The sequence below is a fragment of the Bombina bombina genome, chromosome 8, assembly GCF_027579735.1.
Source record: "Bombina bombina isolate aBomBom1 chromosome 8, aBomBom1.pri, whole genome shotgun sequence".
NCBI classification, from domain to species: domain Eukaryota; kingdom Metazoa; phylum Chordata; class Amphibia; order Anura; family Bombinatoridae; genus Bombina; species Bombina bombina.
The window spans coordinates 266,595,838-266,614,767 of NC_069506.1; the positions used below are offsets into that span (position 1 = coordinate 266,595,838).

General features: G+C 37.1%; 1 protein-coding gene across 1 annotated transcript in view; it reads right to left on the minus strand.

Moving 5' to 3' along the window:
- Positions 1–8,669, minus strand: part of SCN4B (sodium voltage-gated channel beta subunit 4) — a 157,018-nt gene extending 148,349 nt beyond the window's left edge. Inside the window, exon 1 of the mRNA XM_053691287.1 lies at positions 8,102–8,669. Within this exon, the coding sequence (XP_053547262.1) occupies positions 8,102–8,195 (94 nt within the window). The 5' untranslated portion in view covers positions 8,196–8,669. The remainder of the gene's footprint in view (positions 1–8,101) is intronic.
- Between the last annotated feature and the right edge of the window lie 10,261 nt (positions 8,670–18,930).

Consider the following 18,930-nt stretch of genomic DNA (forward strand, 5'->3'; position numbering starts at 1 on the left):
AGCTAATTTTGCAAACTTGATGCTTTTGCAAGGTGCAGTTACAACAAATCTTTTGAATTCTGCAATTTTCCATCAAAACTACTGCAAGTTGTTTTTTTCTTTTTTTAACAAGATATTTGCTTTGCAAATGTAATTTAATGGGATAATCTATTCAATATTAAACTTTCATGATCCAGATAGAGGGGCCGAATTATCAAGCTCCGAATGGAGCTTGATGCCCCTGTTTCCACCTGCTCTGAGGCTGCGGACATCAATCCGCCTGATCCTATAAATCGGGCTGATTGATACCCCCTGCTAGCGAATCTGCAGGGGGCGGCATTGCACAAGCAGTTCACAAGAACTGCTTGTGCAATGATAAATGCTGACAGCGTATGCTGTCGGCATTTATCGATGTGCGGTGGACATAATATTACATCATATCATGTCCACTCGCACTTTAATAAATCGGCCCCAGAGCATGCAATTTTAAGCAACTTTCTAGTTTACTTTAACAATTTTTCTTTGTTCTCTTGGTAACTAATTTGAATGTAAGTTTACTAGCCGGCCCATTTTTGGTTCAGCACCTTGGTAGCACTTGCTGATTGGAAGTTGAAGAGTAGATACAAATGGAGCATTTTGAAGAAAGATCTACAGTACCTACAGAATATGTTACTGATATCTGAAATAGCCCTCCAGCAACAGTTGTATCTCCCCATATGCAATATTGGAATTCACAGGGAAATATACATTTAGTTGATAAAAAATTTAAGGGAATTGATAGGGTGAAATGTGCTAGGCCTACATAGAATCAGTGTAGTGATTAAGCAACTTTACACTATTCATGCACATAAATCTATATCTAGAAAATGTTTTAATACTTGTCCTAATCAATATTGAATTTTGCTCACCTTTAAATAAACTAATCCCTCAGGTTTATGCAATTTAATGTGTAAAATAAGGTGGCGCCAAACAAATTGGCCAATTTGTTTGGCGCCACCTTATTTTACACATAAATCTATATGTAAGACATTGTAAGCACAATGTATTCTGATTTGGGCCATTTCCAAATGCTGATAAGTATGTACACATCTTGCACACTTGCGCAGTAAGCACATGCATGTGGTGGGTATATGCACCAATCAGATGTTTCCTTATGTGCCAAGATCAACAACAGCAAATTTACTAGTCTATTGCAGTTCATTCTATGGCCCATATTTATCAAGCTCTGTACGGAGCTTGAAGGGCTGTGTTTCTGGCGAGTCTTCAGACTCGCCAGAAACACAAGTTATGAAGCTGCGGTCTAAAGACCGCTGCTCCATAACCCTGTCCGCCTGCTCTGAGAATTCGGACAGGAATCGCCGGAAATCAACCCGATCGAGTACGATCGGGTTGATTGACACCTCCCTGCTGGCGGCCTATTGGCTGCGAGTCAGCAGGGGGCGGCGTTGCACCAGCAGCTCTTGTGAGCTGCTGGTGCAATGTTAAATGCGGAGAGCGTATTGCTCTCCGCATTTAGCGAGGTCTTGCGGACCTGATCCGCACTGTCGGATCAGGTCCACAAGACCTTTGATAAATAGAGGCCTATACGTGTGAAACATTTCTATTATGTGAATACTTAGGTCCAGGAATGGTGGAGCACAGGATCTAAGCATGTTGTGCTTCTACACAGAAGTCCATTAAAATAATAATAATAAATGCGTTGCCTGCAACACAAAAACACAATGATAAGGTCAGTTTTACAGTTTTAGCCCTAAAAAGACACAAAAGGGCAAAAACAAAAAGTAATGTGTTATTTTATTATCCCTCTGTTTGTTTCATATAAATGTATACTTAACCCTTGCAAAGTTACTTAAAAGCTAACATTTTGGATGGGGTGAATAGATGCCGTTCTTATCTGTTAATACATTTGTTTCTACAGTATGATATGGGAAAGTACATTATATGAAAGGGTCAGCTGAACAGTGTGGCACAGAGATATATTTGGTTAAATCTGGATATGTTTACATGTCAAATGGTTATGGTTCTGACTTTAAAGGGACATGAAACCCAACATTTTTCTTTCATGGTTCAGATAGAACATGCAATTTTAAACAACTTTCTACATTATTTCTATTATCAAATCTTCTTAATTCTCTTCGTACCTTTTGTTGAAGAAATCTCAGGAGCTTGCACAAGTCTGGATCACTATATGGCAGCAGTTTTTGCAGGAATGTTATTTATTTTCAAGAGCACTAGATGGCAGCAATATTTCCTACCACATAGTGCGCCAGACACCTGCCTGATCACAGAGAATGAGAATATCATAAGAACAAAGCAAGTTTGATAATAGAAGTAAATTGGAAACTTTTTTTAAAATAGTATGCACTGTCTGAGTCACAAAAGATAATTGTTGGGCTTCATATCCCTTTAAAGATCCTTTTCACATCCCGATTGTCTAAAGATTTGCTTGGTTCTCTTTAAGATACTCAAAGGTCTAGCTCTATAAAGAGTCCTGGTGGGACCATAGGACACAGGCAGCACTTAAAGGAACATAAACAAGTTGGGATAGAGACAAAATATAATAATATGTACAGTACTTTAATTACTTTAACTGCAAATTTATACTGCAGTGCCTCGCCATTAACCCTTTCTTTTTAGTTTCTGAATTGTAAAGCTCTAACTCCCCCCACACATTTCCTCCTTAGGCTGTATCTATATCTATTATTGTTTTGTTAGAATGCAAAAGTGCATAGGGATTATCTGCTGGAGCATGCTTAGAAGCTGTGAACTCAGTTGAAATACAATGCCTGTGTCTAAATACTGATAAGGGGGGGGGTGGAGTTGGCTTCTCCAGGCAGCTTAGCTATGTCATTCATTTTGCTTATTTTTTAAAATTATTTTAAAATACTTGCCAGCAATTTTTAAACAATTTTTTTATGCAAACTATTTTTAATTAATTAGCCCTTTTAGGATATGCACAGTTCTCAGCCTGTTTTATGTCCCTTTAACAGGGGCAGCACATGGGAAGAATATGGTTGCCTTTAAAAACATAAAAGTGCCCAAGTCATTTGTATATATATATATATATATATATATATATATATATATATATATATATATATATATATATATATATATATATGTGTGTGTGTGTGTCTATTTTGTCTTTAAAGGGACATTCCAGTCAAAATATAAATGCACATAGATTTATTGCATCTTTTAATAGAAACATATTTGCAATATACATGTTTTAGAGTTAACATGCTTCTCTGCACATGCATGTGAAGCATAGCTTGATATTGTCACTGCACCCACATTTAAAAAAAATGCAGCTGCTCAGATTATCAGTGGGGCTTGTATCATGTCAGCCATTAACAAATTGAGTCATTCCCAGATGGAACAAGCACCTTAGGCTCTCAGAACAAGTGTTGTGTTTAAAAAGCTGGTGCACGGTGCATACTTAAATACACTTTTGAAACAGCTATAGCTTTTATTAGAAGCATTTTTGCTAATGCATGTATATTACAAAATTGCTTCTGTTCAATACCGAAATGAATCCATGTTTTTTCCAATTTTGGCTGGAATATCCCTTTAACCCCTTAATGACCGAGGGCGTGCAGGGTACGTCCTCTAAAAAAAGATAGTTAACGCCTGAGGACGTACCTTGCACGTCCTCGATCTGGAAAGCAGAGCAGTATCGCTTCCAGCCGCTTTCCGGTTATTGCAGTGATGCCTCGATATTGAGACATCTTGCAATAACCCTGCATGGCCATCCGATGCAGAGAGAGCCACTCTGTGGCCCTCTCTGCACCGGACATCGATGGCCAGTATCGTTGGTGGGTGGGAGCCGACTTGGGAGGCGGGTGGGCGGCCGTGTGATGTGGAGGGGGCCGGGGGCGGGGGCGACGGGGGCGCGCGCACGGGTGGCTGCGGGCATGCACGGTTTGGGAGTGGGTGGGAATCGCTACACTACAGAAAAAAATATTTAAATAAGTGGGAGAAAAGGGGGATTTATGATTAAAATACAATCTAAGGGATCTGGGAGGGGTGGGTGGTTGGTCTTTGGTGGGGGGGAAGCTACACTACAGAAAAGGGCAAAAAAAATAAGAAAAGCATAATTTTTTTCTAAACTGGGTACTGGCAGACAGCTGCCAGTACCCAAGATGGCGCCCATTAAGGAAGAGGGGGAGGGTTAGAGAGCTGTTTGGTGGGGATCAGTGAAGTTGGGGGCTAAGGGGGATACTACAAAGCAGCATATGTAAATATGCTAACAAACACACAAAAAGCCCAAATATACCTTTTATTTAGTACTGGCAGACTTTCTGCCAGTACTTAAGATGGCGGGGACAATTGTGGGGTAGGGGAGGGAAGAGAGCTGTTTGGGAGGGATCAGGGGGTCTGATGTTTCAGGTGGGAGGCTGATCTCTACACTAAAGCTAAAATTAACCCTGCAAGCTCCCTACAACATACCTAATTAACCCCTTCACTGCTAGCCATAATACACGTGTGATGCGCAGCGGCATTTAGCGGCCTTCTAATTACCAAAAAGCAACGCCAAAGCCATATATGTCTGCTATTTCTGAACAAAGGGGATCCCAGAGAAGCATTTACAACCATTTGTGCCATAATTGCACAAGCTGTTTGTAAATAATTTCAGTGAGAAACCTAAAGTTTGTGAAAAAGTTTGTGAAAAAGGGAACATTTTTTTTTATTTGATCACATTTGGCGGTGAAATGGTGGCATGAAATATACTAAAATGAGCCTACATCAATACTTTGGGTTGTCTACTACACTACACTAAAGCTAAAATTAACCCTACAATCTCCCTACAACCTCCCTAATTAACCCCTGCACTGCTGGGCATAATATACGTGTGGTGAGCAGCGGCATTTAGTGGCCTTCTAATTACCAAAAAGCAATGCCAAAGCCATATATGTCTGCTATTTCTGAACAAAGGGGATCCCAGAGAAGCATTTACAACCATTTGTGCCATAATTGCACAAGCTGTTTGTAAATGATTTCAGTGAGAAACCTAAAATTGTGAAAAATTTAAAGTTTTTTTTAATTTGATCGCATTTGGCGGTGAAATGGTGGCATGAAATATACCAAAATGGGCCTAGATTAATACTTGGGGTTATCTACTACACTACACTAAAGCTAAAATTACCCCAAAAAGCTCCCTACATGCTTCCTAATTAACCCCTTCACTGCTAGACATAATACACGTGTGGTGCACAGTGGCATTTAGCGGCCTTCTAATTACCAAAAAGCAACGCCAAAGCCATATAAGTCTGCTATTTCTGAACAAAGGGGATTCCAAAGAAGCATTTACAACCATTTATGCCATAATTGCACAAGCTGTTTGTAAATAATGTCAGTGAGAAACCAAAAGCTTGTGAAAAAATTTGTGAAAAAGTGAACGATTTTTTATATTTGATCGCATTTGGCGGTGAAATGGTGGCATGAAATATACCAAAATGGGCCTAGATCAATACTTTGGGATGTCTTCTAAAAAAAATATATATACATGTCAATGGATATTCAGGGATTCCTAAAATATATTAGTGTTCCAATGTAACTAGCGCTAATTTAAAAAAAAAAAAAAAAAGGTTTGGAAATAGCAAAGTGCTACTTGTATTTATGGCCCTATAACTTACAAAAAAGCAAAGAACATGTAAACATTGGGCATTTCTAAACTCAGGACAAAATTTAAAAACTATTTAGCATGGGTGTTTTTTGGTGGTTGTAGATGTGTAACAGATTTTGGGGGTCAAAGTTAGAAAAAGTGTGTGTTTTTTTTTTCCTTTTTTCCTCATATTTTATATTTTTTTTTATAGTAAATTATAAGATATGATGAAAATAATGGTATCTTTTAAAAGTCCATTTAATGGCGAGAAAAACGGTATCTAATATATGTGGGTACAGTAAAAAGTAAGAGGAAAATTACAGCTAAACACAAACACCGCAAAAATTTAAAAATAGCCTTGGTCCCAAACGGACAGAAAATGGAAAAGTGCTGTGGTCATTAAGGGGTTAAGGTGCAGTGCAGTACTTAGATTTAAAGGGACATAAAACCCAACATTTTTATTTCATGATTTAGAAAGAGCATGCAATTTTAAGCAACTTTCAAATTTACTTCTATTATCTAATTTGCTTTATTATCTTGATATTCGTTGCTGAAAAGCATATCTAGATAGGCTCAGCAGCTGCTTATTGGTGGCTGCACATAGAGGCCTCATGTGATTGGCTCACCCATGTGCATTGCTAATTTTCTACAAAGGATATCTAAAGAATGAAGCAAATTAGATAATAGAAGTAAATTGGAATGTTGCTTAAAATTATATTATCTATCTGAACGATGAAAGAAAAAGATTGGGTTTAATGTCCCTTTAAACTGTAGTGGAAAGAGCCAGGTTATGTGTAGTGAACCAGTCATCAACCTGCTGAGTTAAGCTTTTTCCTATATTTACCTTTAAATGGCCATGAAATCTAACTTTTTTTTCTTTCAATGTTTAGATAGAGCATGTAATGCTAAACAACTTTCAATTTATTTCTATTATCTTATTATTTAGTTGTCTTGGTGTCTTTTGCTGAAAGGCATACCTAGGTAGGCTCAGGAAAAGCAATGCACTGCTGTTAGCTAGCTGCTAATTGGTAGCTGCACATATATACATCTTGTCATTGGCTTACCCAATGTGCTCAGCTAGCTCCCAGTAGTGCACTGCTGCTCCTTCAACAAAGGATATTAAAAGAATAAAGCAAATCTGATAACAGAAATAAAATGGAAATTTGTTAAAAATTGTATGCTCTATGTGGATCTTGAAAAATATGGGTGTCCTGTTAAGTGACAAGTAACTCTTCCTGTGCCTGGTAAACTAAAGTGAATTTCACCTCCACATATAAGATATATTATTCTAGTTGTGTGGTGTGTGTGTGTGTGTGTTTGTGCATGTGTGTCTGTGCTTAGTGTGTGTGTATATGTTGTTTGCGCATGTGTACGTGTGTGTGCACGTGATATGTAAGTGTGCATGTGTGTGTGTTCACGTGATGTGTAAGTGTGCATGTGTGTTTGTTGTGTTGTTTGCGTATGTGTGCGTGTGTGTGTGTATATGTGTGCAGGTGGTGTGTGTAAGTGTGTTGTGTGTGCGTGTTTTGTGTGTGTGTGTGCACGTGATGTGTAAGTGTGCATGTGTGTGTGTTGTTTGCGTATGTGTGCGCGTATGTGCATATGTGTGCGTGTGGTGTGTGTAAGTGTGCTGTGTGTGCGTGTGTGTTTTATGTGTGTTGTGTGTGCTGTGCACGCGTGTGTGTGTTGTGTTGTTTTTGTATGTGTGTGTGTAAGTGTGTTGTGTGTGCATGTGTGTTGCGTGTGCGTGTGGTGTGTGTGCTGTGCATGCGTGTTTGTGTTGAGTGTGTGTGTTGTGTGTGCGTGCATGTTGTGTGTGTGTGCGTGAAGGTGTTTTATTAAAAAATATATACACATTTAGTACTTTCATATTTAATAAGAAGAAAGAATAATAGAATTATAAAATAATAAAATGAATTAAATTATTTGACATATCACTAGATACCCAGTGCTATACTGTAACAAAAGAATATGTATAAGATTTAGGATATATAAGAACTAACACAGGTCTTGCAGTTTAAATAAAGTATACCATAACTGTGAAGAAAAATAGTTGAATTTAAATGTGCAAACTACCCCTGGTGCTTAGAGCAATAGGGTAGGGTATGTAGAGGGCTACAGTTAAAAGGGGGAAGGGGTCAGAAGATGCTGTCCCAAACTCAAAGGTAAGTCCCCCTCCTGTCCTCTTGATCCTGCTGCAATCCCCCTGCAGTCTCAGTTTGGTATTTGCTGGGGGGGGGGATATTATCAGGTTTAGCTAAATTTAGATACCCAAAATGTGACAGAGCGATAAAGAGAGAAGGTGAGAGAGACACATTTCTCTATCAAGAGACAGATATGCATATCTATATAATTTATATATAACAATATAAACATGAATGAGACAGCTTCTGGTGATTTACTAGCTACCAGGACCCTGGTGCAACTTACAGTATATTATATCTTATACATATAGAGACACAGTACACCCACACACTCACATGCTGAAGAACAACTACCAGTGCTGCAGCAACTTACCCAGCATCAGTGGGACAAACCACGAGTGGCAGTGCAAGAATGTACGGTTCCCATGAGGGGATGACTCCCGGACACCAGTGGAACACAATGACATTCTCTCCAAGGGGTGAAAAAGACCCCTAAAACTTGCAATGGGATTATAGAGATACTGGCAGAGCCCCCAGCTATATATATGCACTCTCTCTTCTCTGGGTTACAGCCCCGTGTCTGCCTTCTCAGCAGTGTCCCTCAGTCTAACCTGTCCGTTCTATCCTGTGTCTGTCTTATGTCTGTCTGTCCTAATAATCTTTGCTTAGCCCACTCACATATCCCACTCAGCCCTCTTTTCTCTCACGCTTCCTTCTCTGTACCCAGTACTCTCACTCTCTCCCTTTTACTATATCAGATATTCCTCTATTTATTTTTTTATTCCTCCATGTCTCCCTCCCCTCTACTCTCCCTCATGTATTTCTCTCTGGCCTCTCTCCCTCACCTCTCGTTTATTTCCGCCTCTCCCCTCTCTCTCACCTCTCTCTTTGCCTTTCCTCTCTCCTCTATAACTCCTGTATCCCTCCGTCCTTCCTGGCAGCCTCCCATGTGCACATATTGCTGAGTTTTCATCTCTGCAGTTTATTTGGGGAGGAGACAGATACAGAACCTTCCCTCTGCCCAGTAACTGCAGCCTATTCATTATCACTGTATACTTAGTACTGTTATACAGCAGCCAGTGTGATGGTTATTAATTACTATTGAGTATATATACTTATTATAGTTTAGTTCAGTGTGTCCCTTATTAGTGTATTGGGGTATTGACAGTACTGCACCAACATCAACACTGTATACATATTAAGTTTAATTACATAGTGTAGGATGTTCAGCATCGGTATATAGATACCCATTATCATTATACAGCATACTGCTAGTGTTTACTATATATGTATACAGTATAATCCTGCAATGCTTCAGGCTCATCACCAGTTTATTGATACTTATTATTACTATACAGTCCAATGTGATACAGTGTGTATAATACAGAATGTTTAATGTAAAATATAAATATATATATATATATATATATATATATATATATATATATACTGTATATATATATATATATATATATATATACATACTATATATGTGTATATATATATATATATATATATATATATATATATATATATATACATAATATAGTACAAAAATATCAGCATCATTATCTATAAATCTTTAGTATCATTATTCAGAAGAATCATTATCTATAGATATTTGGCATCATTATACTGCAAAACATGTTCATTGTAAATAGTGAAAAGTTACTCAATACAGTTATACACTGCAGCATGTTTATCTGGGTATAGATTCTCATCAGCACTCTAGTGCAGTGTGCTAATTATCAATGTAGAGACATACTTTATTATTATTTTTTAAGCCTTTATAATGCCTCACAAACTTTGTCAACTACTAAAGAAGAGAAATTGTATTTGGAAATACTTTACAAGGTTTAAAAGGTAGACACGAGTTATTGCACCATCTGAATGATCTGTACTAGCATAAAGCACACAGACTAAAATACAAACATATGAGGAGATACAACAGGAAATTAGTATATGCAGATTAGAGGAGATAAGGAAAAGATAAGACATGATAGAAACTTAAAAAATAAAATAATGGATGTAATAAAGTTCTGGGTAAAAATATTTTTTCTATTAACAAAAATACCAGGAGTATAGGTCATGAGTTGGATAGTGCCAGGCTGAATTAAGAACGTATTTTTAAAAATTGTGTGTGACTTGTATTTGTGTTGTATATATATAATCATTACAGTGCTGTGTCATTTTATATATATATATATATATATATATATATATATATATATATATATATATATATATATAATCATTACAGTGCTGTGTCATTTTATATATATATATATATATATATATATATAAATATATATAATCATTACAGTGCTGTGTCATTTTATATATATATATATATATATATATATATATATATATATATATATATAAAATCATTACAGTGCTGTGTCATTATATATATATATATATATAAAATCATTACAGTGCTGTGTCATTATATATATATATATACAGTATATATATATATATATATATATATATATATATATATATATATATATATATATATATATATATATATATATATATATAAAATCATTACAGTGCTGTGTCAATATAATGAGTGGATACTCCTTAACACTATACAAAACATTCTGCTCGTCCCTTAATCTGCACATCTAGCTAAACCTGTGCCAGGCAATGATAGGGTAGAAGGTTCACTACTAGCTACTGGGACAGTGAGGGGAGGGACAGATGAGGCACGTGGGGAGGGGGAGTACTAGCAGCAGACTTCCAGAGTTCCAAGTGTCAGCCAGGGGGTTCTAGCTAGTGTAGTGTCAGACAGACACAGATGCGTCTGCAGCCTGGGGCGAGGGGCTTTATGGGGTAAGTACTGTTTCCCCTGAAACTAGATTAGTAATTTAATGAGTAAGTAAATGATAGAGAACAACTTTTAATATCCTTCTTTTGGGTCAGCTTGTGATAGGCTGAGTCACTGTCACACCAATAGACATAGCAGGAAATATGTCCAGAAAGCTATGTCCCTATCTAAAGCACAGGTCTAACTAAGCATTTGCTTTATACAAAAACATGAAGGCATTCTTCATTCATCTGCTGTATTCGTCTGCAAGATGACATGCTATGCTATCAACTACCGGTTTCTGCAGTGAAGTGCTTTTGGAACTTCTGATGAAAGGAACCTTAACCAAGTATATCTCTTTTTAGAGGTCAATTCCTTTCTTTATAACTGTATTAAAAGGAACACTGGACTTTCAAATTGTAAGTGTTGACAATGTCATATTTTTGTATTGAAAGATTTGTAGTTTTATTATGTTTTCTAGAGAGAGTCTCCTAAACTGTATAAGAGATTATAGTTGAGATCTGACTAGTGATCTATAAAGTAGATGTATTGCTGGTAATCTCTCTGCTCATACAGCCAGTGATATTGCAGGATTTTGTTGGTGCATTACTGCATTTCCCTTCCCTAATATTTTGCATTTGGCAGATACTAAAATTTAGGTCCCACTCATTTGTCCAGTAAACAGGTAAACTAATATCATTTCATATTTTTGGTTTGTATTTTTTGCCTAATTTAAAGGGGTATTGTTTCTCTTTTGAACATAAAAGTGTGTATTTTTTAAAGGGTTGTTTTCTTTGCTGTTTTGCAGATTTATTTTTTTAAAAAGGTGTTCATTTGAGTATTAAAGGGACAGGAAACTTCAACATGTTCTTTTATAATTAGGATAGAACATACAATTTTAAATAACTTTTAAAGTTACTTGTATTAAAGGGCCAGTAAACCCACCAAATAATGTTATATAATTCTGCACTATGTGCAGAACTATATAACATTATTTGGTGGGTTTACTGGCCCTTTAACTGGTCTGTAGTACTGGAAGTCAATAACTAATAAGAAAAGCTCTCACAGCTCTATTGCTGTGTCTTTATAAGGAGTAAAATTTGCTTCATTCTCTTTTTAAATTTTGCTGAAGGAACAGCATTGCACTACTGGCAGATAGCTGAACACATCTAGTTATCCAATCACAAGAGACAGATGTATGCAGGCATCAATAACCAGCTAGCTCACACTAGTGTGGGATTTGTCTGTATTCATTTTCAACAATGGATACCAAGAGAACAAATTACATTTGAAAATAGAAGTGATTTTAATAGTGTCTTTAAATTACATGCTGTATCTGAATCATGCAAGTTTATTTTTAACTTTCCTATCCCTTTAAATTAGTATCAGTGTTCATTTTTAAAAATGTAACCAACTTAGGGCAAGATTATGAGTGGCGCGCTGTGTTCACTTGAGTGCAATTGAATTTAACGCACGTCAGGATAGCGCCGTGGCTTCACAGCTATGGTCAACTATTATGCTCGACTAAAAAGGGGGGGGGCTTCAAAATACATTTGGAAGTATAGTTATAATCATAATAACACTGTCTAATAAAAAAATATTATAAAATAATATGGCATCAAAAATTCATACGGGCTGAATGAGGTCTCAGGTGTAAGAAAAAAGGCATTCAAAGGGCTTTAACATAGAGATACATACATATACATATCTAAATACAGTATGTATGCATACATAAATGTTTATATACAAACGTATTTATGTATTTAAATGTGTATATATGTATTTACAGACATATAGACATATACACTTATAAAAACATAAATACATATGTATACATATATAGACATAATAATATATGACCCCTCTGATGAAGCGTGAGCGAAACACGTGTCAGGGGGCTAGCTACTGAGAGCTTGTCTCTCTCTTTTTTAACTTCTAAACTCTCCTAATAACTCCAATTGTTTCAGTATGTATGGGGAATCTGCAACATGATGTGCAGTGTATGTATGCCAGTATAGCGAGTTTAATATTAATTCTGCCCCCCTCCCCCCCGCTATAGAAGGGGCTCAAGTAGAGAGATTTAACCGTTTGTGAGTGTGAATACACAGGCAATTGGACTCAAAAGAGAACCGTTGAATTAATGATTGGGAAAATACTAGCGTTCTGCTACAATCCCTGCCACATATCTTTAATAGATAAATATATCTCTAATTGTTATCTTCTGACAAGCTCCATTATTTTACACCTATCTCTACCTTGATAATTGTTCTCTCCACTTGATTTCTGGTACAATACTTGCTAAGATTCATTTCCCTTTTTCCAAGTATTATTTTGTACAGTGACTCTAATAAAGATATTGTATGAATGTGTTACTCAGATCAAATAGTTGCTGAGATATATTCTTAATTTACCTATACACACATTTCTTATGGGTAAAGCACTTTCTGTTCCTGTCTTTAGTAACTCATCTATGGGGGAGTCTCTCTAGTGCAGTATTACCCCCCTTTAGGTGCTCTCTGATCAAATTTGAATAATTATTCTCAGCACCTTTAGGTAATACTTTATTTGTATTACCTTATACCCCTTTTTTCTGTCTCATATATATATATATAAGTGCATTGGAGCCCTTTTCTGAAAACATAAAAAAAACATATTTATGCAATATTTATATTTAATAAAGCATTTTACTGTGTACTTTAAATATTTCACATTCCAATGTTCTTCACATAGAGGAATATGTTCTGATGATTTTTAAATAGATATTCCTATATATCTGTATATATCTATACCTATATATAATCATATAGATATATAGGTATAGCTTTTAGACATGTGAATTTCGTTTAGTTCCGAATCAAAATTCGGCCAAATTCGGAGATTCAAATCGATTTGAATTTCCAAATTACCCTAGCAACGAAACTAAACTAACCCAAATGCATTTGTAACGAATAAATCCAAATTAGTTCGGATTTATTCATTATATTCGAATGGCCATGGACTAATCACAATTCAGTATAAAAATTAAATTTAGTGAGATAGAACAGTGAAATAATTCCGTTTGTGTAACTTGGAACCATCTGAATCAATATAACACATACCGAACTTCAGAATTTACGAATTGAATCCGAAACAAATGCATCCGAATACATCCGGATTTATTCAACTCTGAATGAATCCAAAACGAATACATTAGAATGTATCCGAATTCGAATCGATCCGAAACGAAATTCGAAAAAATCTGAATCGGTCCGAAACTAAACAAATTTTTCTGCTGTTCACATGTCTAATAGCTATATATTTTACCAAATACATCAGATATATACAGAAATATGTATTTTAGAATACATAGAACGTATTCTGCTATGTGAAGAACAGTAGAATGTAAAATATTAATATTTCATGTTGGGTTTAGCGCACTTGGTTAAACGCAATCGGGTTTGCACGTGATTAAGGGTGTTAGCTTTTTTTTTCACTTTTTGTGCTCCATTGAAGTCTATGGGGGAATATGCTAACTCTGTCACTATATTCGGACTTCAGCTTTTTGTTTGCTTCGGGTTAATGCTCATGCAAAAACGTTTTTCTTCCAACTTGTAATATGTGCGCAACAAGACTCCCGCAAAAAGTTTAGTTCTAGCAGAGTTAACACTCGAGTGGGAGCGATAAATAAAGATCCACTGGTAATCTATCCCTTAAAGGGATACAGTACTGAAACATTGGTCTCTCCCTGTACTTTCTATTACTTGCTGTACCAGCTGCATATTAAAAATGTACCTTTAGTGTACCAATTGAAAATGATAATTCCAGTTACTGGTGTTATTATCATTTATTTGCATAGCGCCGCAAAATTCTGTAGTGCTGGGTACAGAGATAGGGATATACAAGGACAAGGATTTGTGATAAAATACAAAAATATAACAGACTAAACATATCTAGTACTAGGAGGAAGAGGGCCCTGCTCCGGAGAGTGTGTACAGGTTGAAGGTTCAGAGACATAACGTTTGGGGTAGCTTGTAACATGGAATGTAGTTGCAGCAGTGAGTCAGGCAGTTCAAGAATTATTTTGGTTAGGATGAAAAACAGAGGAGAGATGATAAGCTTTTCTGAATAGGTGGGTGTTCAAATAGTGATTGAAGCTATACAAGGTTGGAGAAAGTCTTACGGAGTGGAGTAGAGAGTTCCAGAGGACAGGAGCAGCACATGAGAAGTCTTTGAGGCGTGAGAGGGATGCAGAGATAATAGGAGTGAGGAGTGAGGTTGATCGAAGAGGACGGGTCGGGGAATATTTGGAGACAAGAGAGGAAAAAGTTGGGAGTGAGGCTGTTGAGTGCTTTGTAAGTTAGATTTAACACTTTAAATTTTATTCTGGGGGTATGGGGAGCCAGTGTAGAGACTGGCAGAGTGGAGCAGCTGATGTAGATCGGCGACTTTGGTGGATGAGTCTAGCTGAAGCATTCATAATAGAGTAAAGGGAAGAGAGGTGGTGTTTTAGAAAGCCATTTAGAAGTAGATTGCAATAGTCAATGCATGACAAAATTAGGGAATTAATTAGTATTTTTGTAGTTTTTTTAGTAAGAAAGGGACAGATTCTGGAAATGTTGCGTAGGTGTGCACGGCAGTATTTGGTAAGTGCTTGAATATGTGGGGTGAATGTGTCATGTGACCCCCAAGACAGCAGGCCTGGGGTGAGGTGTTGAGAATAGAGTCTCCAACCTTCAGAGAAATTTCAAATGTCAGATGTCTCGAAAAGGGGGGGAATAAGAAGCAGCTCAGTTTTGAACAGATTGAGTTGGAGGTAGTGTGAAGACATCCAAGAGGAAATGGCAGAGAGACAGTTGGAAATCTGGTTGAGTAAAGAGGGAGAGATATCAGTAGAGGAAAACATAATTTATGTAAGAACTTACCTGATACATTCATTTCTTTCATGTTGGCAAGAGTCCATGAGCTAGTGACATATGGGATATACAATCCTACCAGGAGGGGCAAAGTTTCCCAAACCTCAAAATGCCTATAAATACACCCCTCGCCACACCCACAAATCAGTTTAACGAATAGCCAAGTAGTGGGGTGATAAAGAAAGGAGTAAAAAGCATCAACAAAGGAATTTGGAAATAATTGTGCTTTATACAAAAACATCATAACCACCATAAAAAGGGTGGGCCTCATGGACTCTTGCCAATATGAAAGAAATGAATTTATCAGGTAAATTCTTACATAAATTATGTTTTCTTTCATGTAATTGGCAAGAGTCCATGAGCTAGTGACATATGGGATATCAATACCCAAGATGTGGAACTCCACGCAAGAGTCACTAGAGGGAGGGATAAAAGAAAAAAACAGCCATTTTCCGCTGAAAAAATAATCCACAACCCAAATTATAAGTTTATTCTTTTAATGACAAGAAAAATTTAAAACATCAGCAGAAGAATCAAACTGAAACAGCTGCCTGAAGAACTTTTCTACCAAAAACTGCTTCTGAAGAAGCAAATACATCAAAACGGTAGAATTTAGTAAATGTATGCAAAGAGGACCAAGTTGCTGCTTTGCAAATCTGATCAACTGAAGCTTCATTCTTAAAAGCCCACGACTGATCTAGTAGAATGAGCTGTAATTCTCTGAGGCGGGGTCTTACCCGACTCCAAATAAGCTGAATGAATCAAAAGCTTTAACCAAGAAGCCAAGGAAATAGCAGAAGCCTTCTGACCTTTCCTAGGACCCGAAAATATAACAAATAGACTAGAAGTCTTCCTGAAATCTTTGGTAGCTTCCACATAATATTTCAAAGCTCCTACATCCAAAGAATGTAAGGATCTTTCCAAAGAATTCTTAGGATTAGGACACAAAGAAGGGACAACAATTTCTCTACTAATGTTGATAGAATTCACAACCTTAGGTAAAAATTGAAATGAAGTCCGCAAAACCGCCTTATCCTGATGAAAAATCAGAAAAGGAAATTCACAAGAAAGAGCAGAAAGCTCAGAAACTCTTCTAGCAGAAGAGATAGCCAAAAGGAACAACACTTTCAAAGAAAGTAATTTAATGTCCAAAGAATGCATAGGCTCAAATGGAGGAGCCTGTAATGTCTTCAAAACCAAATTAAGACTCCAAGGAGGAGAAATTGATTTAATGACAGGCTTAATATGAACTGAAGCCTGTACAAAACAGTGAATATCAGGAAGTTTAGCAATCTTTCTGTAAAATAAAACAGAAAGAATAGAGATGTGTCCCTTCAAGGAACTTGCTGACAAACCTTTATCCAAACCATCCTGAAGAAACTGTAAAATTCTAGGAATTCTAAAAGAATGCCAAGAGAATTTATGAGAAGAACACCATAAAATGTAAGTCTTCCAAACTCGATAATAAATCTTTCTAGAGACAGATTTACGAGCTTGTAACATAGTATTAATCACCGAGTCAGAGAAACCTCTATGACTTAGCAGTAAGCGTTCAATTTCCATACCTTCAAATTTAATGATTTGAGATCCTGATGGAAAAATGGACCTTGAGACAGTAGGTCCGGCCTTAACGGAAGTGGCCAAGGTTGGCAACTGGACATCCGAACAAGATTCACATACCAAAAACTGTGTGGCCATGCTGGAGCCACCAGCAACACAAACAATTGTTCCATGATGATTTTGGAGATCACTCTTGGAAGAAGAACTAGAGGCGGAAAGATGTAAGCAGGTTGATAACACCATGGAAGTGTCAGCACATCCACTGCTTCCGCCTGTATGTCAACGTAGAAATCTTAGCACAAACTTTACTTCACCACCTCAATAGGAGGCAAAGTTTGTAAAACTGAATTGTGGGTGTGGTGAGGGGTGTATTTATAGGCATTTTGAGGTTTGGGAAACTTTGCCCCTCCTGGTAGGATTGTATATCCCATACGTCACTAGCTCATGGACTCTTGCCAATTACATGAAAGAAAGATAGATTTGGGTATCATCAGCATATAAGTGGTATTAGAAGGAGGATATAAGTGTTCCAAGGGAGGATGTATAGAGAGAGAAAAGCAAGGGACCCAAGACGGAGCCTTACGGTACTCCAACTGAGAGAGGCAAAGGATCATAAAATATGCTATTAAAGGAAACTGAAAACGAGCGGTTTGAGAGATATGAGGCAAACCAGGAAAGTTCTGTGTCTTTGATGCCAATTGAATCTAGGAATTTTAGGAGGAGAGGATGGTCAACTGTGTCGAAAGCAGAGGATAGGTCAAGAAGAATTAATAAGGAGTAGTGGCCCTTTGCTTTAGCTGATTACAGGTCATTTGTTACTTTAGTAAAAGTGGTTTCTGTTTAGTGTTTAGGGTGAAAACCAGATCATAGTGGATCAAGTGAGGAGTTAGTTGTAAACAATTGAGTTAGGCGATTATACAGTGCTATCCAAAAGTATTCACCCACTTGACATTTTGTTGCATTACAACCTGGAATAAAAATGGATTTTCATTTGGATTCCATGTAATGGGCATACATAAAATAGTACAAATTGGTGAAGTGAAATGAAGAAAATAACTTGTTTTAAAAAATTCTAAAAAATAAAAAACTGAAAAGTGGTACGTGCATATGTATTCACCCCGTTTGATATGAAGCCCCTTAATAAGATCTGGTGCAACCAATTACCTTCAGAAGTCACATAATTAGTTAAATAAAGTCCACATGTGTGCAATCTAAGTGTCACATGATCTGTCAACTTATCTCAGTATATATATAAACCTGTTCTGAAAGACCCCAGAATCTGCAACACCACTGAGCAAGGGGCACTACCAAGCCAGCAGCACTATGAAGACCAAGGAGCTCTCAAAACAGGTCAGGGACAAAGCTGTGGAGATGTACAGATCAGGGTTAGGTTATTAAAAAACATCCCACGGAGCATCAATAAATCAATTATTAAAAAAATGAAAAGAATATGGCACCACAACAAACCTGCCAAGAGAGGGCCGCTAACCAAAACTCACGAACCAGGCAAGGAGAGCATTAATCAGAGAGGCAACAAAGAGACCAAAGATAACCCTGAAGGAGCTGCAAAGCTCCACAGCGGAGATTGGAGTATCTGACCATAGGACCACTTTAAGCCATACACTCCACAGAGCTGGGCTTTACGGAAGAGTGGCCAGAAAAAAAGCCATTGCTTAAAGAAAAAAATAAGCAAACACATTTGTTGTGCCCCAAAAGGCATGTTGGAAGAAGGTACTCTGGTCAAATGAGACTAAAATTTAGCTTTTTGGCCATCAAGAAAAACGTTATGTCTGGCGCAAACCCAACTCCTCTGATCACCCAGAGAACACCATACCCACAATGAAGCATGGTGGTGACAGCATCATGCTGTGGGATGTTTTCATCGGCAGGGACTGGGAAACTGGTCAGAATTGAAGGAATGATGGATGGAGCTAA